This window comes from Diplotaxodon limnothrissa, linkage group LG4 (assembly GCF_057381915.1).
Source record: "Diplotaxodon limnothrissa isolate DT_005_m linkage group LG4, D_limnothrissa_male_GT1.1, whole genome shotgun sequence".
NCBI classification, from domain to species: Eukaryota; Metazoa; Chordata; class Actinopteri; order Cichliformes; family Cichlidae; genus Diplotaxodon; species Diplotaxodon limnothrissa.
Genome location: NC_140599.1, coordinates 24,265,153 through 24,290,521, shown reverse-complemented (window position 1 = coordinate 24,290,521; position 25,369 = coordinate 24,265,153). Strand labels below are relative to the sequence as shown.

Here is a 25,369-nt window from a genome sequence, read left to right as displayed (position 1 = left end):
AATAGAAAATCCGTATTTCATGGTACGTTGTTTTCCCATCCACAGTTTTAAGCACCACTCTTTGTATTGGGTATGTTCATATCTGCATGCTTAAAATGCCATTTTCCTGACACGAAAGAGCAATTCCATGGTATTCTCACAGGCTTTCACAGAGCTGAGCTCCCAGATCAGTCGGATGAAGAGCTCCTCTCAATGCTCTGTGCATCTGTGTGTGATGGTAAAAAACACACCACAGTGGTTTCCAAATGATTGTCATATTTGACATCGCAATTATGAGGATTTATTTGGCTATATCAGCATGTCAGAAACATTATCATCTATCAGCAGAGATGGTATTTGTGCACAGCACTAACAAAGGCTTAGCACACAGCAGAAACAAAATTTTGGAAACAATGTCACAGGAGTGGTGGGCCCTAAGATGGAATGTGGACAAAAGAAAAGGGCACAGTACTGTGGAAATACCATATTGACAGTCACATTGCTCTTCTGCTTGATCATTATTCTGAGATAGTGGCAACAGATGACCTTTCGTGGTCAAGAGCTTAGTGTGGTTAAAATTCAATTGAGTGGAAGAGAGCAGAAAGGAGAAAAACATGGTAACCTTTATTCTGCCATTGATGCTAACCTTGAACAATGGTCCCAAAGGGGATGAGAAACTTGTACTCTAATGTGAGCAACAGAATGGGCTTTAGAGTGTGTGTATATGTGAGTGCTGTGTATTGGAATGATTCTGTGAGAATTTACTAATCATTTGAGTCTATTTCACATAAATAGTCATTTTCACAGCTCTCCCTTTTCTAACAGAAATGATTACATTTCCACAGCTTATCGTCTATTTCTTTACTGACCCCGTCTCTTATTCCTGCTATCCACTGTTTCATCATTCCCTTTCTGTCTGATCTCCACCTTCCCTCTTGAGAACCAAAAGAGCGCTAATTGAAATAAATGAACTGGAGAACACATCAGAGTAGATTGCATCTTCTCTGTGAGGATTCTGACTGAATGCTTGTTAGGCGAATGTTGCAGAACTAGTTTGTATTGAAGAGCATGTCTTATGTATTAAACTTTGACCAGTCATTGCAGACAGTGACATGTAATCATGGCCGTTGTTCTAACCTGCTTGCCAGGTTGGGAGAGGAAAACAAAACTAAATAAACAAACAAATAAAAAAAATCTGAATTATTTTTGTTTGTTTTTATTTGGACACCAACGTTTGACAAATGCATTCGTTTTTCATTCACACAACAGGCTATTGCTCATAAAGTTCTGTACAGTATATAAAATTAGTACAACAAACACTATACATAGGAGGGGCAGTGCATGATGGGACAGGAGGAGAGGCGTTAATGATGGCACTGTATAAATGTTAGGAAAAAAAAACAGAGCAAATTAAACATGCTAGATACAATTAGTCAACTAATTATGTTACAGGAGGTATTTGGAGGATTAAAAAAATGTAACTTGCTAAAGGAAAAACTAATAAAACTTGCACAGAAATCTAACTTCTGTAATATTTCACAGCTCCATTTGTTAATTCAAAGAAGACTGTTTAAGCCAACGTACAGAGACAGACTGTAGTAATAACATTATCTAAAGCGAAATCCCAGAGCTGCTCCACAGACAGTGAATAATGGAATTACACTTGTGACACTACAAGTGCACCCATGGTAATTTTACAGAGACGTGACAATCTCTGATGCATAGCTCTACAATAAAAAGGATTTTGAAAAAAAAAATCTCCACGGAAAATGTATGATGGATCTACTTCTGCAACATTATTAACTCCAGTTTTGATGTTATAATTTCTACTTTAGGGGCTATTAAGCTGCTATCTAACTGTAATAGCAAAATATAAATTTGGTTTAAAGCTGGTTTTTCCATTTAAAGCCTAAGTGTTCTGAATTGTTCCTAACCTCCTCTTACAGGCCCTGTGAAATTGGCCAGAAGATGTGCAAAAAACAGGAGACTAGTCCCCATCCTCTGAGGATGGTTCATGCTGCTGAAAGAGCAGTAACCCTCTCACTCTCTAGTCCTATAATCCTGCCCAAAGATACAAACAAACAACATAGTGACACAAAAATAACAAAATCGTATTTAGCACCACTGAAGAGCAAATTGTTCCAAGTGAACAGCAATGCACTTTGCTCAGATAGCAAGATATGAACAATACAGAGAAACAAAAACCTCTGAGCAGGGCAGAAAAATGAAAACAGGTTGTGTCAGCAATTCTAAAAGCCTTTAAGAGAAGCTTGAAATGTCTTGTGGTTTGAAGGACTGCAGTTCAGACTAGAGAGCATTTAAACAGCATATTCTCAATTTGTGCCTTACCTCAATCCAGGTATTGAGGTATGCCACAGCAAGTATACAGTATACCACAGTAGGGACAATATTACGATGACTTACACACTACTCTGGTCTGTAGAAACATGGGCTCAAAAAGCAGTCCAATCAAGGAAACAACCTTATTTGTTCAAGTAAGTGTCGAGTTCAATAACTAGCTACACCAAATGAATACAAATCAAGGCAATTCACTGAGCAAACTGCAGTTGAAGGGTAAAAAGGATAATTTATCATTCCAGCACACAAGAAATTAATTATAGTGCTTCTGTGTAATTAATATGCAAGGCTAGTTCACAACTGCTATGCAATTGGCTTTAGAGTAAAATCCAAGCATGCAAGAGTGGCAACATCTCTGACTTTTTTCAGTCTCAGTCTTTGTTAAACATGAGATACGAAGCACCACTCAAGTGACCATTACCAGTAAAATACAGACTATTCCTTTGTGTGATTGGAGAGTGTTAGAGTTTGTATTGTTGATTGTTATTTATGCTTAGAAATATTTAACCATAGATGCTTAGAGGTGTATAATCAATTGTGTAGTGATAAGTTGTGTGATCTTTAACAGGCTACAGAGGCTTGGTGTGCATTCCACACTAGAATGCACACCTACATCCTGGGAGCACGGGAAGAGGTCGCATCTTGTTTTAATTGTTTTATGGTAGGATTAACGTAGCTACGTCTGTTCTAGTCTAAGTGCTTTTCTGTTTAGATGAACTGCTGGACTTCCTCACCGGGGGGGGTCTAGTCTACCCTCTTCCTGACCAAGGATGTTTGACCCTTTGATCAGCAACACACACACACACACACACACACACACACACACACACACACACACAGGCAAGGTACTCTTTGTTTGTATGTAGACGTCGTATGTTAATGAACCTATGCATATTCATTACGGGAGGACGGACGAGAGCAACTGGGGTCAAGCGAAGGGACGGCGCTCTGTCCGGTCTCTCCCGTGCACGAGTAACATGAAGAACTTTGCCTATTTGTGTCTTGCTTAGCAGTGTAATTATATTGTCTTCAACGTTCCAGCGGATGGGTTCAAGCTACAAACCTATCATTAATTGGTCCTTCGATGCCGGAGCCCTGGAATCGCATTCACCGAGGGGAGGAGAGGCACGCTGAAAGACTGACGTCAGCCAGGAAGTTCCTGTGGATTCGCGGTCTGTCTTTTCTCCTCGATGAATGACGGTCGGCGGGATTCGGGCTGATATTACACTCTAAGCAACGCCAAGTAAGTTTAAAGAGGCCGACTCTATAACCGTGTCGTTGTGCAGTCTCCGCCACTGTGTGAGGCGTTGAGAAGTTCGCTACTTTGTGGAGCGATACCCGGGTTCCTTGCTACTTTGTGGAGCAAGAGGTTCCTCGCTACTTTGTGTGGCGAGAGGTGAGTTCTCCGCCACTTTGTGGGGCGTTGAGAGGTTCCGCGGGGTCCAGACTGTGCTGGACGATAGGCCTATTTTGTGTTGTTTTTGTTGTCATCGTTGTTGTTGTTGTGTGGGTGTGTGCGGAGCAGAACACGTGGTCTGTGACACCGACTGTTGTTGTTACCATGGGTTTCTAAGCAACCAAGAGTGAGTCGGAGGGAGACAGACGTTTGTGCTGGACTTTGCTCCTGGCAGCACAAAGTATTTATGTAAAAAAGAGAGGGAGCGACGGCTCCACAGCTGCGCGGGTTCACGCGAGCGCGGTCACGCGGGTTTCACGCGGACCTGAGCCGTGCGGTTAATCGCAGGCTTAAAAATGGAAGAGATTAAAATGTTAGAAGTTTTCAGAAAACACACCAGCCTTGAAGAGCGTGTGGAGAAGGCCAGCCCACATCAGCAGCTATGCTCTGGTGGGTGGCTGTCCCCCCACCCCTTGCTGACACAAAACGTTAACTCTTCAGCCTGTGTGCCAGACCATAGACGTAATTGAGGTGGATAGTTGTTAAAAGTCATCTACATTACGCTTGTGGTTGCTTAAATTCAGTACGATGACATGTGAGGTGAAGTGATATAGGTAAATATTTAAACTAATGAAGTGCATAGAGGCACTTGACCTGTGTGGAAGACTGTCGTCTTATTATGAACCATTGTTGAGATGTAGAGCACACCTGTGAAAACAACTAATATGCTGAACCCTGTATGAAACATCTAAAAGTACATGATGGAGAAGCTGAGTTGAATATGAAAGTGTAAGACTTTGCCGCTGTGGGCAGAGCAACTACTGTGTGATGTTGCGTTGCAGTTTTTTTTTTTTTTCTTCTGAGCTGATGAGTAGGCTACACATTATCAGATCGAGAGCTGTCTGAGAACTACTCTAAGAGAGGGAAACAGCGCTATGATAACTGTGATAACTGGAGTGTGCAGCGTTTCCATGAGCAGTTTTCCTGAATCTTGACTCTTGTGTGTGGAGTGTTCATAGCATCAGCATCATGTTTTTGTTTATTTGTTTTGTTGGGTTGAAAATAATTAAATAAACGTGTGATCATGCCTATGGATCACCATGGCACATATCTCCAGCCATATGATTTATTTATGCAGATGACAAAGTGAGTGTGAATGTGTCTGACATCACAGTGTTTTTGTGCACTGTGCAAGAGTAATTGCCTTTGATTGTGAGTGACAGCGGTGATTTTGCAGGTCACCAGCTATTGTAAATAAAAAAAAAAAGAGTGAATAAGAGGGAGAATTTATATTGTAGAAAAAAAATAATCATAGGAAAAAGGTTTTGTGTTGATCAACCAAAAAAACAACTATAATTTCATTTTCTGCTTTTAAGAAAGGATTGTTCACAAAAACACAGAGCGAGAGAGAGAGAGAGATATGTGTTGATTAAGCATTGATGATAATAATGAAAATGTCTTAGTTGTCACTTTCAGGTGAAAAGCAGACCTGAATCAATTTTCCACATGCAGCGGTCGGAAGAAAAGTTATAGTTTAACAATTGGAAACGTTCAAGCCAAGTTTCTGGCTGACTTATTTACAGCACGATCTGTCTCAAAACTCTCACTCTTCCCTGAAAAAACCTGATCAGCAGCGGCAGTATCGGAGCAGAGGCTGCAGAAGCAAAAGCAGCAGAAGAAGAAAGCAAACCCATCTTCCTGTCTGATTGAATGAATTCCACGGAAGGGCGAGCAAGATGGCGGCGTGAAGAGGAGTTTTTGTTCGAGCGCTTAGCACGAGACACTTATTTGACGTCTTTCTGGCTTTCGGGACTTTTTTGGAGATCAGCGCGCTAAGCTTGCTGGATTTGAGGCCAGGTTCTGCGGCGGCAGCATGTCGAAATGCTCAGAAAGGACTGAGTGACTCGGGCAAGCCACATGCGGCTAGCATGCTGGCTAGCGACCATAGCTACATGAAAGAAATGGACCCTTCATGATGCGCTCAACGTGCCGGCGCTGTGGTGGGAAAGGCTCCATCATAAACACGCCCTGCGCCCTGTGCAGAGGTTCAGGCCAAGAAGAAGAAGACGACGACTTCCAATCCCAAGAAGGTCGGCCCCAGTGTGGGCGAGCTGATTGTGAAAGCCGTGGCCGCCCTCAAGAAGGCTCTGGCTGCCGGAGGCTACGATGTGGACAAGAACAAGGCCCGTGTCAAGACCGCCATCAAGAGTCTGGTGGCGAAGGGCACTCTGGTGCAGACCAAGGGCACCGGGGCCTCCGGATCCTTCAAGATGAACAGGGTTACTGAGACCAAAGCTAAGACGCCCGCCGCGGCCAAAGCCAAGAAACCGGCAGCAGCTGCTAAGAAGTCGCCCAAGAAGGCAGCAGCAGCACTTCAGCTACTAGACAGGACAAAGCTGAAGGAGAACTGCCGGGACTGTTGAAGTGGGAGAGGACAAAAGAGTGAGAGGACAACAGAGTGAGAAGACTAGGTGAGAACACATAGGAATTATTTAATGTGGGAAATCAAAATTTGGGTTAGCAAACCTGGGGAAAAGAAAACTGACTGCTTAAGTTGGAAAATTGAGACGGAGTCTGAAACATTGCGAAAATAGAAACATATACAAAATCACACACACACAAGCAGAACATGCATTAACCCTACTAACAATTCCAAACACAAAATGACTCATGAAGACTCATAGCACATTAGTTAAGAAATGATTAAATAATAGCAGAGAAGTGTGTAGGAAAGGCAGCTTTAAGAACATGCTCTGCTGGAGATGCAGCTCCACAGACATGCATTAGACCTGCCTAATAACACAAACACATGTAATGAAAATTAGCTTGTTATCTTTCATCAGTGTTAAATTAGTGTCAATTTAGCAGACACTTGTTATTAAATACTGAATGTATCCAATGCAAAAAATTGACTCTCTGGGTTGCAGGACAACAGTTTAACCTTTGATCCTGGGTTGACCACCAACCAGTGATCAGACAATAAATTTAGTTGTTAATATAGTAAATTGGGAGAAGCTTCCTGCTTGATTAATGCAGCACAAGTGATTTACTGTATGAGGGAAATTGTCTTTTGTGATACTATTTTGAACATGCTTTTCTGTCGTCCTGTCAACTTAGTGGGTTAATAGCTGATATGCAAATTAGTTGATCGGTTTTAGATTAATGAAAGGTGACTGAATTCTAGTATGAGTGAATGAGATGTGTTGGAGTTGTGTGTTGAGTGGAGACTCTAAAACACTGAGTTTCCTGCTTTGATGTGCGAGTGAATCCTGTATTTAGATACACAACTCTGAATACGTCAGAACAGACTGTTTTGTGAAGTGCATGACAGCATGTCACATGTTTTATGATGAAGGGAAAAGGAAAATTGAATAAAATAGATCTGTGACCTAAATGAGTGAAGAGCACAGACCTGGGGATTAAACTCATAGCTAATAAGGCATTAAGGTTATGTTGTTTTGTGCAGCTGATGGTTGATTTGGAGTGAATCTAGCTGGTGATTTTTCTTTTGTTGTGAAGTTGAGCCTGCCGATTAGTATGATGGTATGATGAACCATGCTAATGGTATGATTTACCCTCCTGAGATGAGGAGCTTGTGTCATGACTTAACAAGGCCTTTTTATTTTGATACTTTCACAGTGCACTGAAAGTTTTGTTCGATAATCTCTGTTCTTTAAGCAGATCTGCACGTCGGGAATTAAAAGCGCTACACGTCGTCGAGAAAATTGTGCCAAGTGAGTTCTCCACATTTAAATGGACTCTGGAGAAAGCCACTTATTTGGGACAATTATTAAATGACAGTCCCAGTCCAAAAGGATTCAGCGATGTAATCCAAACTAAAGTTCTTCTTTTTCTTTTTGAAATGACGTCATTTTGCTGAGAGTGGAAACTAAATGCGACGATAGGTTCCACTATCAGCAAAGAAAGAAAGAATGAATGCATGAATGAGTGAGTGAAAGGAAAACAAACTGACTGACTGGTAAAAGCTGACAAAAGCTGACAAGACTTTACTGATGTAACACGACTGTGTGAAGTTGACCCCCGCCTGGCAGGGGTGCAGATGAGTCTGTGTGTGCTTCCCTTTACAGAAGCAGAAAGATGACAGCAACACTCGAGGTTGCGTGATGATTTAACATTTTAAATGCCATTTTCTGTGTCTGTGAATTTACTATGTGTGTGTCATTCACTAGCTTGTGTGCTCACAGAGATAACTGTGACAAAGTATGCATACGCCTGCGCAAGCGCTAACATTTGCATTTTCGTTTTTACAGCATTACGGTTCTTCATGTGTTTGATCATGTGATTTATAGGAATACTGGCTAATGTTTCTCTACTACATGATTTCTGGGTTTATGTGTGAAGAAAACTGTAGTTACAGGCTATATGTTGATGGAGAAATTAATATAGTTTGAGACATACTGTGATGAGACCAGTGTTACTTTTTCCACAGCGAGTGTTAACTTTATGGTGTTTTATGGCACCTCTGGAATGTGGATGGCCGACGCCTGCCCACCAGGATGGTCAATGTGTATTGCTAATGTTTGTTTTTCTGAGACTGCATTTAGAAGATTCAGCTGAAGCGGACAAGTGACATGAGTAAAACAAATAAGAGATTACGGTAATTATGGAATAGTTTATTATGGGCTCATTTGCTGGCCACTTTTGAACCCATAATAATAATATATGAGTGGAGTGACTTTGCTTAAGAGAAGTCACTGATTACATTAATGTTAACAGAGTACATGGGATAATCCATGTCTGAGGTGAATTAGGGTAATAGTTGTAGTTACTGATTTGAGAAAACCTGCACATGACACTTGTCTTGCTGATGTTGAATGCTTATTACTCTTATGATACAATTGTTTACAGGTATGAAGTTTGATTTCACTTCCAGATTTTGCTTTCCAGGCCGTGATGATGTGTATGCAGGCTCCTGGGAGAGCCAGGTGTTAAGCAAACTTAATATGCAACACACGCTAACATCTTTTATTGCAGGGTTACGGAGCTACTCCGGAGGAGGTGCCCTGATGTTGCCTGGGACATGATCTAGCTAATCTTTTTCTTTAAGACAGGGATCCAGGTTTGGTGAGTTGACGCATGGGTGTGTCCATGCGTCAAGAGGTGGAGTGCAAGGATTAACATTAAACAATGTTTACTATTATTGTTGCAGTGATTTGTGTGATTAGCCGTTTATTTACAAGTATTAAACCTATGCAAGTGGTGCATCCATGTTCAGATGAGGCTTTGATGGCCTATAAGTGAAGTTCACTGAACTAAAGAATGTGGTTTGATGATTGTTGACATGCTCTCCAAATAGAAGTTTTTCTTCTTAGCAAGGAAATACAGGTGCAGCAGTAATCTCCTGAGAAATCTTCAGAGGCCCAGTGAGAAGCGTGAACCATTCCAGGCATAGCTGACAGCCAGGCAGTGGTTGAGGTCAAAGGTCAAGCTGGTTGGGGCCCATCATGAGATCAGACCTTGGAGCCACAGCAAGGACCATGAAACTGCCTGCAAAATAGAGGAGAGGATCGTCCACAAGATGGGAGCTGAGGCCAGGAGAGAGGCTTCAGGAGGATCAGAGATCATCTTCAGCACAGCAGACATCACACAGAGAGCTGTGCTACTGAGCTTCCAGGAGATTTTAAATAAAATGAAAGATTCAATATTGACGCTGAGGAAGACAACTAAGGTGTACGACGTGCTCTGCCTTAAACCTTCAGCAGCGTTGGAACATGAAAACTCGTGGGATGAGGGGAGCGTGCCAAGCTCCATCGACAGCGCAGAAGGAGTTCGAGGATGACATCATGATTCTGTGAAAGCACAGGAACCAGAAGCTATGGTGGTGATGACAGCAGTTTCCTATGAACATCACCTAATGCTGTGCCACTATACTGTGCATACGATGACACTCTGAAGGCTGCTGGGATCATAACAGCAGTAAGACAACTGAACCCTGCACCCTTTCCACAGAGGTGTTTCTCTGCAGAGCGTGGACAATGAAGGAGTCATAAATATCCCCCTCGCAGGATGAAGGCCTGAAGTGAGGTGATGGGAGGCCATAAAACTAGAGTGCTGAGAGGTCTGCAGCTTTGGAAATAGCTGAGACCCATGTTGACAAACAACAAAACTAACTGGTATGTTTGAATGTTTATTCTACATACATTTGGACTCTGGTCCTATGGACAACGAAACAACTAGAAGAGACATTCATGACGCCCTGCAGAACTCAAACCACTCTGCAGAGAGACATGTGATTTGCACACCCGGAGGAAGCATCACCAAGCTGAGATGTTTTTGAAAATGTTACTTTCTTAGTTTCACTATTAAATTAACAATTTCTTTGGTTGCTCGTAAGATGCAGTTTGCCATGAGATGAGCTCAATGAATGGGGTAACTGCTAATACATTTATTAAACTGTGTAACTTTTACAGTAATTTAGGGTGATTTGACATATGCTGAGTAAAAAAATGTTTGCATTGAAACTGTCAGACATGAGGTATGCATAACTGGGAACTTTCTAGCATAAAGGTCAAAAACGGGGGAATGTTAGAGTTTGTATTGTTGATTGTTATTTATGCTTAGAAATATTTAACCATAGATGCTTAGAGGTGTATAATCAATTGTGTAGTGATAAGTTGTGTGATCTTTAACAGGCTACAGAGGCTTGGTGTGCATTCCACACTAGAATGCACACCTACATCCTGGGAGCACGGGAAGAGGTCGCATCTTGTTTTAATTGTTTTATGGTAGGATTAACGTAGCTACGTCTGTTCTAGTCTAAGTGCTTTTCTGTTTAGATGAACTGCTGGACTTCCTCACTGGGGGGGGTCTAGTCTACCCTCTTCCTGACCAAGGATGTTTGACCCTTTGATCAGCAACACACACACACACACACACACACACAGGCAAGGTACTCTTTGTTTGTATGTAGACGTCGTATGTTAATGAACCTATGCATATTCATGTAACCTCAATAAAAGGACAGTGTTACGGGAGGACGGACGAGAGCAACTGGGGTCAAGCGAAGGGACGGCGCTCTGTCCGGTCTCTCCCGTGCACGAGTAACATGAAGAACTTTGCCTATTTGTGTCTTGCTTAGCAGTGTAATTATATTGTCTTCAACGTTCCAGCGGATGGGTTCAAGCTACAAACCTATCAGAGAGATCCATCTTGTTTGTGAAAGTGGTCATGGTCAAGTGGCATAGTCCTTGAAATTCAAGAGGATCATTTACAGCATAGTGAAACAATGAGGAAAAAAACAAAGACACAAGAACAAATTAAATATATTTAACTGAAATAATTCCCTTTGGTAAACGTGCTTTGTTCTCATTGTTGCATATCTTCTTTCTTACTATTATTCCCGCTGCTGGAAAGCCATAGAAACCATGTCATTGGCTGTTGAAGAGTCTTAAATAAAACCCACCACATACAGGATCATAACATAATAAATATTGTTTGGGGCAGCAGTTAAAGCCTAGTTTCTCTTGCTGAAAACTTGCTGCGCAGGCCTTTGTATGGGTTTGTCGTTGCCAAAGCGTTAACCATTGAAGCATACTTTTCCAACTTGGAATCCAAACTTCTGGTTGCTGCCGCCAAAGTCTGCCGGAGCAACATCTATAATAGGAAGTAATTCTGCTGAGGGGGAGTCAATCTCTAAGACAGTCTTTTCCTGACCTTTGCGAAGCTGAAAGAGAAGAATGAAAGCAATTAATGGAATTTGCTCGGTTTAAATCGACTACTACCTCTCTCCACTTTCCTCTTAATCCTAATTCAAGTCACTGATTTGGTAGTCACCCATGTACTGAATCAAACACTAGCCGACAACAGCAACACAATTGACAAACACATTAGCTTCATTAAGGTTAATTCCCATTTGTGCAGCTAGTCCCTTTCCCTGGCACTGTCACTGTACTGACCTGGCATCCATCATGCACTGCATTGATGAAAGGGCTTTTGGCTTGTGTCAGCTCCTCATCGTTGCTCCCCCGGAAGCGGAGGGCATGCTGGTAGGAGAGGGAAGTGCTGTCAAACCAGCCTGCTGAGTTCTGGCAGTTATAAGTGAAGGACTGCTTGGCCGTGGCACTTAGTAGTTTCAGGAAGGTCAGCTGAACTACATGAACAGGGTTCCCATCTCTGTCATTGTAGGAGAACTGAATGCCACAGATACACAGGTATTAGTGTTCAAGCTAAGCAAAAAAAATGTTCAAAACATCACTCAAATCTCACAGAGTACACGGAACCCTCCACTTTCACCCCAACAATAAGGCTGCACCTCACTGAGATTAGGAAAAAATAACTTGTTATTAAATAGTTTCAAATTATAATGAAGGCATTTACATGTGCAAGGGTGAAAATGACAGTGAAGGAAAATTAGAAAGCAATGGAATTAAGGGAAGGAAAAAAAAAATCTATTCCAATGACCTGGTGTGAATGAGTCAGTGAATTACAACTGGCAGCTCTGTGATTATCTGAGAGGGTTATGAGACCTCTAAATAGGTGCACATGAGAGACCACGAATACTAGTCAATGAGACACAGCTGCCAGTGACTGTGTGAGTCATTCTGACTGCTGAAATCAAAGGCTGGCAATATCATATTAGCTATGTCATTGCATGTGATCTACTAAATTATTATAAAATTACACAGTAAAGAGATTTACAGAGAAGCACAAAAATATGTTTGCAACCAGGTGCACTTGGATGGACACACAAACGTACATCTACAGAATCACATGAACATAATCCTAAACATTAGTATCACTCAGGTAAATTACCCAACAGCAGCTCGGATAAGTAGTTTACCTGAAAAGAACTGCCAGGCGTTTGGAACTACTTGAGATTAATGCTAGGAGGTGGGGTTGGTTAGGTTTAATAATATGTTTATTTTTGTTGTACCTGCTTGCCTCTCCTGAATTGGCTGTACCAGCTTCCTGGTTTCTCTTTGTTCCATGCTGCTAATTTCACCTAGATACAAAGAAGAACACAAGTACTGTTTGTAGTGCAAAATTATAAGGATCGAGGGATATAGTGAGCAATTTGTTGTCTGATTTGTGCATTTCAAAGACTTCTATCAAGAGACTGGAGACTCACCATCTCCGCCTTTTTGTCAGGGAAGAGACAGGTCTGTCCATCAGCAGTGAAATTACAGAACACCTTGATGGAGTCTCTGTTACACCCCTGGTTAGGATCTATCCAGTAGTCACCTGCAAAACCCACAGAATAATGGCATCAATCAATTACACCAAATGCTGATATAATGAAAACAACTAAGGTAACAAAATGGTGAGCAGCCTCTTGACTTAAAAGGGTGAGGGTTAAAGAAGATGCACATCACTTTTCTTTGAAGTAGATTTCTGATTAAATATTTGTTGGCACCAAGTGGTGAAAGAAGCATTAATTACTAAGCATATTTCTTGCTAACCATCTTTGTATTTCGGTTGAACCATCATGAGCTCTTTGCATGTCCGAGCAGGGCTCTCAAAGGATCCAAGAGGCCGTCTCATGAGCTCCACTTCGTTTTTCATAGAAGACAGCGTGGCAAACACTTCTTCCATTCCTTCAACTTCCTCCAGAGGCTGGTCTCCTTGGAGGGGCTCCTCCATGTCCAATTCTATATTGTCATCCCTAGGTGGGGCTGCTCTTCTTGTCCGTTCCGAGTGCCTTCTTCTCTTCCGCCTGCCTTCCATGATAGGAAGGGGCTCAATGATTGTTGCAGGCAGTCCCTAAGGGAAGCAGAGTCAAAAAGGGGTCAAATAAAAAGAAAGAGGATAAAACCAGAACTGAGGTCACAAAGTGGATTATTGCAGGTACTCACTGGAGGTCCTGGGGGACCAGCAGGACCCGGATCTCCTCTGGGACCAATGACACCCTGGGAAATAGAAGGGGACAAAACTTTATGTCAATCACGTCTCACCTGTAGCCTCTCTAGGGCCTCTAGGCTAAATTCTGACATTATCCGGCCAGATATGGATGCCGCTTTAAAGGATTATCCAGCTGTGTGCATCAGCACGCTGTGGTCAAAGCCTTCACTCTCAAGACACACTATACTAGTTTTCATAACATCACACAAACCAGAGCCAAATCCTATTAAAATGGAAAAATGGAAAAATCAGACACAAGGCAAGCATGGCTGTACAGCAGGCTTTTAGTTCCAAAGACATGCCGTAAACACAGCAGAGTATTATGATTATGAAGCATGGTACATTTAAGCCAACAAAGGTACTTTCTCTCTCTTCCCCAGCATATGTTCCCAGCAGCTGCTTACGAAGCAGAGGTGTGAACACAGGAAGAGCAATGTATAAATAAGAGAAATTACTTAGCTCACCGTTTCTCCCTTAGATCCTTTCTGGCCAGCTGCACCCTAAGAGAGGAGATGATGAGTATGTTAGTATTAAAAACATACATAAATTTTTAGCAGCTATTAAAGATTAGAAAATGATCTAATTACTCAAGAAAGCACTGCAAAATACTAATCAGGCACCTTCTCAATAGCAACAATAATCTGCAAGCCAGCTGCTATGTTGGGTCATAATAAGTTATTATTTATTATTTATGCATTTCAAGCTTGTTGAGGTGTGTTTTACATTTGTACAAATTATTTTACGAAAAAGTATAAACAAGACAAAATTTACTGACATAGCTGCATACAAATGCTCATGCAAATACTAATGTTTTGGCCTTAGCAAAATCTAAGGATCCACCATGTATGGCCACTCAAAACGATTATTTATACATGCATGCAGTAGATGAAAAAGAGGACACTGTCTTAAGGGCTGCTGTGTAACACTTACTGCGAGTCCAGGTGGTCCTGGTGGGCCAGTGGGTCCAGGAGGACCATTCATACCCTGGATATAAGCAAAGATTTATCATATCTTGTTTGTAGACTGACGTTCTGCATGTATTGGTGTTCCTTGCTGCAACCATATATACCTCATCTCCTTTGGATCCTTGTGCACCCTGGTTTCCTGGCAGGCCTCTGTCTCCTTTCTCACCTGGTTCTCCCGGGGGGCCAATTAGACCAATCAGCCCACCATGACCCTGCAAATAGAGACATGGTTCATCATCACTGTGTCATTATATTTAGACTGGTGCAAAACGGCCTCTCTGTCGAAAGCTAAACACTCACTTTATCGCCCTTGCTACCAGGATCTCCTCTTAATCCTGGGAGTCCTGGTGGCCCCTGTTTACACAGTCAAATGTATTATTTACATCAGTAATGTAGAGTGTACAAAATATAATTTTTTCTGTTTTCATTATTTTATGAAAACCGATTCAAATATTAGCCACATATAAGAATCCTACTATTGGTCCTGGTGGTCCAGTCTGCCCTAGCGGTCCATTTAATCCTGGTTCACCCTGCAAAAAACACACACACAAAATATCAATGTGTATGGTATTCAAAGTCAATTTCAGTTTCCTAATATTATGCCACCTTTGAATAAAAATACAATTTTGCATCCATATACATACCGCTGGACCTGGAATGCCTCGAAACCCTTCTGGACCAGACCTTCCTGGCTGTCCTTGGGGTCCCACTGGGCCTGTCTTCCCCACTGATCCCGGAGGTCCACTTGTCCCCTACAGAGCCAGGAGACAGATGCAAGAGCAAGGCATCAATAGCAAAATAGATCAAAAAAGGATTCTTCAGAGAGATCACTGTTTTTTGAGCTTACCTTAGCTCCCTTCATGCCTTGCTTTCCTTCTTTTCCTGCAGCACCGACATGGCCCTGAAAAAAACAGCAGAGAATGGCATGAGCATGAGTATTATCTGCAAATAAACACTTCATATACCTATACATGCAAAAAAATATATATACAATATATATACTGTAAACTACGATTACCCTCCTTCCAGGTGGTCCTGGAGGACCAGGCTCTCCTGAAGCCCCTGGCGGTCCCTGCAGAAATAAGAGGGGAAAAAAAGAAAAAGAAATTCCCATCAGTTGGAAAGAAACTGGCAACCTTTACTTAATGTCACTGTGTCAACAAATGAACAAGATTTCAATTAATCTTATAAAAAATGAATGTTAAAAGAAACATTGCTGTTTACTGCTTTGCCGGGATCTCCACTATCTCCTTTAGGTCCTGATGCACCATCGACTCCCTGAACAAATCAATGTAATGTAAGAATAGAGACTAAAAAAAATCAACAACAACAACAACAAAAAAACAGAATACGACAGTAAATAGAAACATTAGCTCTGACCTTGACACCAAGCTCACCAGGGGGCCCTGCATCTCCAGGGAATCCAATAGGACCCTACAGGCAAAAGCAGTGAGTTAAAAAAGCATCATATGTGGCACTAAAGGACTAGCCGGCCTAATAGCAAGAAAGCAATAAAATGTCACTGATCTGCAGAGACTAACAAGGTTGCCTTTGGGTCCGTCTTCTCCTGGTGTTCCTCTGGGCCCAGGGGGGCCAGCTGCACCGGGAGGACCAGAATCCCCCTTTTCTCCGACATCGCCTTTGGGACCCTGAGACACCAGCAAATGTAATGACAATCCTTGAAAGGTTAAGGAGCCTAAGGAAAGATAAAAATGAACTTAAAAAGACCAGAAGATGGCATAAAGGTAATGTGACTCACAGCAATGCCAGGCTCTCCAGCTGGTCCAGGGTCTCCAGCTTCTCCATCATCACCCTGATGGTGAGGGAAAAATTGATAACACTCTATACACACAAGTTCACGTTTACACACACACAAACCACTACTATTCTACTGTATGTGCATATGCACACACGTGTCTTTACTAATGGGAAACGCTGACCTTCTCTCCAACAAGTCCAGGCTGTCCGACTCCACCAGGCATTCCAGGTGGGCCCTGTGGCAGGAGGAGAGAGAACAGCTTGAACTGCAGCATCATAAAACAAGAGTGAGTTTCAAATATTCATCTGATTTTTGAAAATCAATTTTTGCAGCATTCTGCAGTATTTTGTGTTTGTTTGTCAGCAGTTTTCCCACAGAAGGCAGAAACTGGAACAGAGTTTTCACAACACAAGAAAATACTGTCAGATTTGCTGTGTGGATATTGTCTAAATCACAGAGGGTGGATATTCTATTTCCTCTCTTTCTATCACTTGGTTTGTTTGTTTGTGCAAGTATGTTATTATGCACACACATATGTCAGTGTACTTTGCCCTGTGTCTAGAGACAAACCCAGAAAAAAACATGTTTTTGGTAGAGTGCACAAGCCTGGGAGTTGAATACAGCCACGCACTACTACTGAACTCCTGCTGTCAACTGCTTTCCTCACATGCTGTCTCACCCCCATTTCACTCTTTCCCACTATTCCATGTACCGTCCATTTATGGATCCAACCACCTCTGCACCGCTGTATTTCCAAGCTTCCTGTGATGAAGCAAAAGTGTGGCTCATATGCTTTCTGCAACTTGCTGCTAAATAATTGACTGGCATGAGAGGCTGTAGAGGGACGGCCATTACTAGAGGTAAATATAACTGCCTCTCAAGGATAATAGTCTAATACTTCTTAATGATTCATAGAGCAGTAAATATAACTCTCTCCCAGGGATTATATCCTAATTCTATTTAATAATTCAAGTTTCAAAGGCAGCGTGGAAGGAAGTGCTGAAAAGAGACTGTATAGATGAAGGGCTGGAAAATACAAAGCATTGTGCTTTGTATTTCACCGCACGAGCTATTACATTGGTATTTTTGATAGTACTGTGTATCTGTTATTTTAATGCTTGCACAAGGTGTGTGTTACTTCAGTATTTACAGACTTTCTACTTTTAAAATGTATTAAATGACAAAAATGCTAATGAAATCTTAATGACTAATTTTCCTAAAGACCAGATCAAGAACAAAGAATAAATATTTTCAAAGCTCTGAAAATGATCTGAAAAGTTACAGGATCATGGCAGAGTAATTATGAAAAGTTATGCACATCTATTCATCACGAGAGGCAAATTAGAATATCTGGTAATACTGATTATGCTGATTAGCATTACTAAATCAAGCAAACTGTGCTGGTGCATTTATTGTTTTAACTAATTTAACACTTGTTTCTTCACTTTGTGCATTTTCCAGTCCATGTTTTGCATGCATATGAACAGCTTTATAAACATTAAGACTAAGTCCTGAACAAAAATCTATCAGAGAATTTTGTAGCCAAAAAAGATTTCAACTTTCAGGAGAAAATGCCTCTGACATTAAAATCAGTTTAGATGAAATAAAAATGAATTTAGATCATGCTCCACAATGAGTGCTTTGAGATTTTTCAAGACTATGGGCAAGTGATGGAACTTTTTGTACATGTATAGTTGTCTCTTTCTTTATGTTTATTGAAACTACCTTTGTAATAAATGTAGTATAATAGTGCAGTATTTATATCTAGGTATGTAATTAAAAAAGATATTTTAAAAAATGAAAAAACTACCTCTCCCCCAATTGGCCCTTGAGGACCGCGTGGACCCAGCTGTCCTGGAGGCCCCTGTGAAGACAGAAATGACATGTTTAACTAAAAATTATAACGATAATAATAACAACAGAAATGCAGCTGAATGTAACTGAATGTAAGTAGTGCATTAGCTAGTGCTTTTAAATTAAAGTCCATGTTGAATTGTTTATGAAATGGAACTAAGTATCTATGATTGCTATCGTAGTGACACGGTGAAGACATCCACACAGGTCAGACAGTTATCCTCAGTATGACACAGGCTCCGATTCGTTCTCAAATTCCCCAAACATCCTCTCTCATATTCTCTCTTATTAATAAGAAACATCTATCCTGTGATGTGCAAGACCATATTCTTCAAACCAGGGACAGCATGTGATTTGACTCTTCTGTGTTGCTCAAGAGAGCGCCAAGCAATTAATCCTAAATGTGCTCGGCTTCAGTTTCAGTTGAGTAGATGCTGAGCCGCGCTCTGAATCACTCTGAAGTCTTGGAGGGAACCTTGTGTTGCAAAGACACTGAAACAGAAAGACAGACAATCTGCCCAGAGAGAGACTATGTGGGACTAGAGGAAACACATATCCTTCTGGTGGAGAAATACTTCGGCATTAGGGGGAAGAATTCTGTGATCCGCGGCACTCACACATGAATGAAACTTCCCCACTGAGTCCTCAGCATCTCTCTTCTCTCCCTCTCTCTTGTTTTGGTTCCATTTTAATGCATTCCCTCCCTAATCTGGCTGTGGAGAAGAGGGGCTATAGAGAATCTTGTTGAGCGTGTGTTCATGGCTGACAGCGTTGTGAGATGACTGTCACAAAGGAGGATGCTCATTAGACGGCCAAGGCTGAGGCTAATCTGATTAGCAGCTGTCACACCGTCTTCCTGCTCACAATAAGAGCCCCGCCTCTTCCTTCCACTCCATTGCTCCACTGCCTCCTTTCTGTCACTGCTTCTTTTTCTGTTTTTATTTATCTTATTTCTTTCTTTCACATACAGAATGACCTATTCATTTCCTGGGATAATCTTTCTTACACATGAAGCCAAGGTCTATTGGGTACTACTACTTTTCAATCTTGGCCTTAAATCACAGATTAAAAATGATGTAGCGATATTACAGGTTAATGCATTTAAATAGCTTTCTTTCAACTAATAATAATTATTTATAAAATATAACCAAATGCCCAAATTTACATGCCAGATTTTAATGACTGACCTGTCAGCATAACATTGACTGCTATGGAGCTAATGAGGGACTATAAGAAGTCTTAAGGATTGCTCATTTGTTAAGCGTGTCATTATGTCACTGCTGTGATATGTCTCTACTAAAATCTTTTGCTCGCTATGATATTGTGCATGCTGGCTCTCTGACACGGCTTACTGGGATCATTACCTGGAGCGGAACCGTAGTTAACATTATTAGTTTCACTTGTGCTTTTGCTGTTATGACAAGTCACACTGCCTGCATATCAAAATGTCTGTTATTGGGAAAACACAAATATAGCTAGGTTTTCATAAATTCCTCCAAGGTGGAATTTGTCAGCTATTACGGTTTTCAAGCATGTTTTAAGGGGAACACTACTGGAGGCATTTTCTTAAGCACTTGTCCACATGAGGTCCCAGAGCAGCTGGAGCTCAGCTATCACTGGCCAGGAGGTGTTGGGCATCCTAGGAAGGTTGCCAGTCCATTGCAGGGACACATACAGTGATTCCCACTCACATCCATAAATAAAACCAATTTAGAATCACCACTTAATCTAATGTGCATTTCTTTCGACAGTGAAAGGAGACCAGTGTATCCACAGAAAACCTACACAAGCTTTGACAGAACACCCTTATTTCAGGATGTAGTTGACTCCTCTTTAATTTGTGTGCATTTGGCTCACAATAAACTGGAAAAGCCAAGACTGGATTTTCTTTGGATATCAGTCTTACCTCTTGTAAAAACATCAGCACTAATCACTGACCTCAGAAAAACCAGCCCCACGCAACAACACATCCCCCAATTTCAGGGTGGTAAATGTTAATGATTATCGGCAGAGGAAAGGGTGACTCACAAGTTTAAACCGCAGCAGCAGATTCAGCACAGCTGGTGCTAATGAACTAAATAGGTAGTACTAATTAAAGCTCAGGTGGGGCGTCTTTGTACCAACTATTGACTGCAGATACCTTAAAACTGTGCAATACAAACACCAGAATCTTAAAAATAAAACAATTTTGCCTCCTTTGTTGTCTCATTAGAAGTCTTTTTTTTTTCCATAATAAGCAATTTAAAGAAAAAATGTATATCCTAAAATAACATTTAGCTATTACATCTTTTCATTGGAGCCATCTCTCTAAAATAAAGACATATTCTATTATACACTTACTGAATTTCATCACTTATTCTTTCTTTAATTCTTTTTATGTTTATTGTCCTGGAGAAAACTATCATACTCATAGATATTCTATTATTTTTGTGCAGCTGTGTATATCTATCCAGAAACAGAAATTGTAACAAAACATAATGAACTAAATAGTGGTGCATTTTTTAATGAATTATTCTAATCTTGCCAGCTTTGTCTTTCCATCTCCTTTTAGTCCCACAGAAAGGGGATGGTATTTGTTGTTCCGCGGGAAAATGCAAAAGTAATAAGTCAAAAGGAATGCTGGGACCAAGAAAAAGCAGTTTCATTTGTATGAGCTGGGCAATAACTTCTATAATCTCACACATAATAATGCTAATAAGACCATTTTCCTCCACTTATCCAACTCGGGGCTAGAGTGGGGGCTGAAGCCTATCCCAGCTGTCATAGGACGAGATGAGGGTTACACGCTGGACATGCTAGACAGCCTGAAATTTGCACTCACACCTACAGCCAATTTAAAATCATCAAATAATATAACTCAGATAATTGCATGTCTTTGCACTGGGATTCAAACCTTCTTGCTGTGAGGTGACAGTGATAACCACTGCACCACTGTAATGCCCAATTTCCTCATCATGGATGAGGAAAAATGTATATCATGTGAATGTGTAAAGTGTAAATTTACACACTATTTGCAAAGGCTACGGATCCTATGGTCTAATATCTTTCTTGTAAATAATTGTTTCCCATTACTAAATACATACATACAGATACAGTTTTCAAAGAGATTAAACTGTTCTTGATAAAGTGAAAAAATTAAAGAAACATATTTAAAGGTTTTTAGATGAAGTGAGAAATAGTGTTTAATACTGAAAAAGATTATGGGTAGTCAAAAAGATAATGATGTAAGATCTCAGAGAAGTGATGAGTCAGAAGCAACCTGAAAGCAGCAGTGGACCTAATGGACATGAGATGAATGATGTATGTGCTGAGATTGCTGTGCAGTATTCACCATTGAGCCAACATGCCCACTCTCTCCTTTCTCCCCTGGTGGTCCTGGCATTCCCTACAAAGAAGTATAGTGATAGGCATGAGAAGGGAAAGGAAATACTCTATTATAATTATGGAGACATAGTCACTCTTGAAATTCAGTGCTTTTTTTTTTTTACCTGTAGTCCAGAAGGACCAGATCCTCCCTTAAAGCCTCTAGGTCCTTCATCTCCTTTTGCCCCATTCATGCCCTGCTGCCCACGAGGACCTGGTTCACCATCTGCACCCTAAAACAAACACAGACGCAGACAAGTCCGCATTGCACAATTGCACAGTTCAAGCCAACCTTTATGGGTTTTTTTATTGTTTTTAAATTGTGGCACATACCGGCAGTCCTGGCTGACCCACAGGTCCTTGAATTCCAACAGGTCCTGGGGGTCCCTATAAAGGAGCGGACTGAAAGTTCAATACATATTTACTGATGGAAGAACACGATTAAAGGCTCAGGCTTTCTAAATTATGACAAATCATTCATAACCCTTTATCCCCCACCTCCTGGTGATTCACAGTCATGCTTATACTTAAAAACGCATACTCACAGCTTCCCCTTTGTCTCCTTTGCTACCCTTCTGGCCTGGTACTCCTGTTTCTCCCTATCAAGGTAAGTGCAAACACATGAAAAACTAAGTCCAAAAATCAGCAAGAACAAAGGTTGCAAATGTTAACTGTTCACTACACCTTGTCTCCATCCTCCCCTGGAGGCCCAGGAGGTCCTGCAGCCCCTGGCAGCCCTCTTGGTCCCAGTTCTCCATCACGCCCAGCTGGCCCTGGAGGTCCTTTCTCTCCCTAGCAAACAGATAGCAAAACAGCATATATCTATATTATATATTATAACTGTTATTCTCATTAAGCAACACAACACATTGATTAATGTGTCACACCAGGAAAAAAAAACCCACTTTCAGGAAAGCAGACATGATCACACTTATATATCCTCTCACTGTCTTCTTTACCTTTCTCCTGCTCTCTGGCTCATAATATCACATTCCAAAGTGAGAGCACACGTTGCTTATTACCCAGTGGTGGGAGGTGATTGTACCATACGTGTTAGTGGACATTGTTGCGTAAGAAACAAAATTAGCAATGTTCCAAATCTTACTGGCTCGCCTTTCTCTCCCATCGGCCCAGCAGGACCAATGCCGCCAGGGCGTCCTGGCTGGCCAATAGCGCCAGCCGGCCCAGCGGGACCCCTCTCTCCAGTGGAACCCTGGAAAAAAGAAGAGATAGCGAGGTGAGAGAACTATATCACATGATTCACTATTTGATTTAACGCAACGGTCACGATCACTGGTCACCATGGAAACAGCCTCCTGCTTCATATGTCCTAGTATTCTATAAAACATAGCGGCAGAAAATGGAGCAGGGAATAGGATGGGAAAGCAATTTCAACAAATTAGACGTACAATAGGTCCAGCGACACCTGGTAGGCCTTCTCCCCCCTTCAAACCTGCAGGACCCTGGAGACACAGAAACAAACAGCCTTCACAATCCTGGGACAACAAATCTTTTTACACCTTTAATTTGCAAAATTCTTAACTTGGGATCTAAAGGCAATCACATGAATTAGAGTACCTATAGTAAATGTAAGTACTCTAATTAAGTGCAAAAACCTGACTCATCAATTGCTGTTAGCAGTCAGCACAGTATAGATATTAGGTATATGAAAATTTTTGTTACTGTTTGGCCAGGCGTCCCTCTGCTCCCTCTGAAGCCTTTAAGCCCAACAGGGCCACTCTTCCCAGGGGCACCTAATGGACCTGGGTCTCCCTAGAAAGAGCAAATAATTGGCCTTCATATACCAACCAGACAGTCACACCAAGGAAGAACATTTATCACTTATAGGCCATCATACACTCGAAACTGTCTGGTTTCATGTGTTGTTTATTAGAAAATTAGAGGACAGGATGAGATCCAAGAGATATTCTGGCAGTGCTGAGAGAGTCTTTGGGCTTTATCTAATATAACAGTGATAAGGCAATACTGGTAGGTGATTATGAGCCAAACATCATGATGAAAAGTACTCACCTTGGCACCCTCTTTTCCGGCAGTTCCTGGTAAACCATGCTCACCTGGTGGCCCTGGTGCACCTGGATGACCTCTATCTCCTGTTGGTCCTGTCTCACCAGATTTGCCCTAAAAGCAACCATAGCATACAGCACATAGCAGATGGTAGGTAGTTATTGTAGATGTCATTTGTGAAAAAACAACCAGTTTATTAAAAATTGAATTAAAAATTGTTGATTTTCTTACCTGTGGTCCAACCACACCCGGGGGGCCTGGGGGCCCATTCTTTCCTTGGAAGCCCTACAGAAAAAGAAGTGCTAGTTGTGACCCTCTGTCACAATTGAGGGGAGCTGATCCTTTTATATGATGATTGATTATCAAAAGGCATTGTGTTTTTATCAATTGTTTACAGTAGATCAAAAGTGACTCACTGGTTCTCCCCTCTGACCTGGATGGCCTGGTATTCCATCCTTTCCAGGTGGACCCTGCAAAAGAAGAATTTTCTGATATGACTATAATAAACAAATCATCAAAGGTCAATATAAATATTGGGTAAAGTAAACCAAAGGACAAACACATTGTAGCCCACTCACATTAGGCCCTTTAGGTCCTGGTTCACCGTGTCTTCCCTGTGGTCCTCGAGGACCCTAACAGATAAGGCAGGTTATCAAAACATAGCTATGATGCCAAGATTTCACACACAAAAAAAAAGGTGCTAAATGTATCATATTTATTATGAAGTAGTTAAAAACATTACCTGTTCTCCAGGGGACCCTGGAGGACCATCTTGTCCAGCAGCACCCTAACAAATTAAAAAGGCAAAAGGCAAATGAATGTATAGCTAGACTCAAACTCAACTCAAACATTTTTAGTTTTCGGACTGCCAACAAATTTTTAGCTTTCCCAAATTGCTCTTTGAGGGTGAGAGTATAAATTGAAGTATCCCCTTCTAGACAGTAGCATGCCAGATGGCCTGCCATCAAGAATTGCAAAGCAACAACCAGTTTGCACTTTGTCAAAGCATTAATCCATACTTTATGAGTTAGCCAGGTGTGTGTAAATGTGTGCATGGACATAATCTTTGTTTATGACACTACATGTACCTTTTCTCCAGGCTTTCCAGTTGGTCCCTTTCCTCCTCTTCCCCCGTGGGCTCCCTATTGGAAAACAAACAGCAGGCTTATTAGCACATTGATGAATTATCAGGAGGTGGAACACAAATATGTTGTAATATGACAACATTGTAGTGATGTAACCGTGTGAGTCACAAGTTATCACATTGATATACCATATATAATTAGACTGAGTATACTTGGGTTTCTATATTAAAATAAAATGGTGTGTAGGCAGGGCACCTAAAGCTGTACTCACAGTAGGACCTCTTTGCCCACCGGTGCCTTGCTGACCAGCTGGGCCCTGCATTGTAAAGGGTAACAAGTATTCATCAGTCAGTTACTTCAAATACATATCCCCTACATAATAAATGTAAATGCAAATCGTGTGAAAGTCAGAATGTAATGTGTATTAAAATGTTCATATAGCTCTCACCCTTCGTCCTTTCTCTCCTGGGACCCCGGCCACACCAGGGAAGCCAAGTGATCCCTGGAGACACAAGTAGAGGTTAATCAGCCTCAGCCCTCCATTTATCAGACATCACCCCTAATGTCTCATTAACTTATAATTAACTACTGTATCAAATTAAAGCAAATCTAATCCATGAGCTCAACACAGCCTTAAACACACCATTCATCAACATGTAATGAATTGATGTCACTAATGAACTATAAATAAAATAGCCTTTTTTAATATGCTATTCATCATCCTTTA

The 25,369-nt window shown here is 41.3% G+C and overlaps 1 protein-coding gene across 2 annotated transcripts in view; it reads right to left on the bottom strand.

Annotated features, from left to right (window-relative positions):
* Positions 1 to 6,528: 6,528 nt before the first annotated feature.
* col5a3a (collagen, type V, alpha 3a) overlaps positions 6,529 to 25,369 on the bottom strand; it is a 48,812-nt gene continuing 29,971 nt past the window's right edge. For both annotated transcript variants that reach the window (XM_085351706.1, XM_085351707.1), the window contains 36 exons: positions 25,091 to 25,144; positions 24,914 to 24,958; positions 24,646 to 24,699; positions 24,300 to 24,344; positions 24,136 to 24,189; positions 23,974 to 24,027; positions 23,789 to 23,842; positions 23,564 to 23,671; positions 23,216 to 23,305; positions 22,942 to 22,995; positions 22,638 to 22,745; positions 22,217 to 22,324; positions 22,078 to 22,131; positions 21,866 to 21,919; positions 21,658 to 21,765; positions 21,501 to 21,554; positions 18,126 to 18,179; positions 16,497 to 16,550; positions 16,316 to 16,369; positions 16,098 to 16,205; positions 15,937 to 15,990; positions 15,781 to 15,834; positions 15,575 to 15,628; positions 15,404 to 15,457; positions 15,201 to 15,308; positions 15,033 to 15,086; positions 14,857 to 14,910; positions 14,661 to 14,768; positions 14,522 to 14,575; positions 14,056 to 14,091; positions 13,546 to 13,599; positions 13,153 to 13,453; positions 12,822 to 12,934; positions 12,627 to 12,695; positions 11,650 to 11,883; positions 6,529 to 11,417 (listed from right to left, as the gene is read on the bottom strand). In XM_085351706.1, coding sequence (XP_085207832.1) covers positions 11,271 to 11,417; positions 11,650 to 11,883; positions 12,627 to 12,695; positions 12,822 to 12,934; positions 13,153 to 13,453; positions 13,546 to 13,599; positions 14,056 to 14,091; positions 14,522 to 14,575; positions 14,661 to 14,768; positions 14,857 to 14,910; positions 15,033 to 15,086; positions 15,201 to 15,308; positions 15,404 to 15,457; positions 15,575 to 15,628; positions 15,781 to 15,834; positions 15,937 to 15,990; positions 16,098 to 16,205; positions 16,316 to 16,369; positions 16,497 to 16,550; positions 18,126 to 18,179; positions 21,501 to 21,554; positions 21,658 to 21,765; positions 21,866 to 21,919; positions 22,078 to 22,131; positions 22,217 to 22,324; positions 22,638 to 22,745; positions 22,942 to 22,995; positions 23,216 to 23,305; positions 23,564 to 23,671; positions 23,789 to 23,842; positions 23,974 to 24,027; positions 24,136 to 24,189; positions 24,300 to 24,344; positions 24,646 to 24,699; positions 24,914 to 24,958; positions 25,091 to 25,144 — 2,916 coding nt within the window. In that variant the 3' untranslated portion in view covers positions 6,529 to 11,270. The remainder of the gene's footprint in view (positions 11,418 to 11,649; positions 11,884 to 12,626; positions 12,696 to 12,821; positions 12,935 to 13,152; positions 13,454 to 13,545; positions 13,600 to 14,055; positions 14,092 to 14,521; positions 14,576 to 14,660; positions 14,769 to 14,856; positions 14,911 to 15,032; positions 15,087 to 15,200; positions 15,309 to 15,403; positions 15,458 to 15,574; positions 15,629 to 15,780; positions 15,835 to 15,936; positions 15,991 to 16,097; positions 16,206 to 16,315; positions 16,370 to 16,496; positions 16,551 to 18,125; positions 18,180 to 21,500; positions 21,555 to 21,657; positions 21,766 to 21,865; positions 21,920 to 22,077; positions 22,132 to 22,216; positions 22,325 to 22,637; positions 22,746 to 22,941; positions 22,996 to 23,215; positions 23,306 to 23,563; positions 23,672 to 23,788; positions 23,843 to 23,973; positions 24,028 to 24,135; positions 24,190 to 24,299; positions 24,345 to 24,645; positions 24,700 to 24,913; positions 24,959 to 25,090; positions 25,145 to 25,369) is intronic.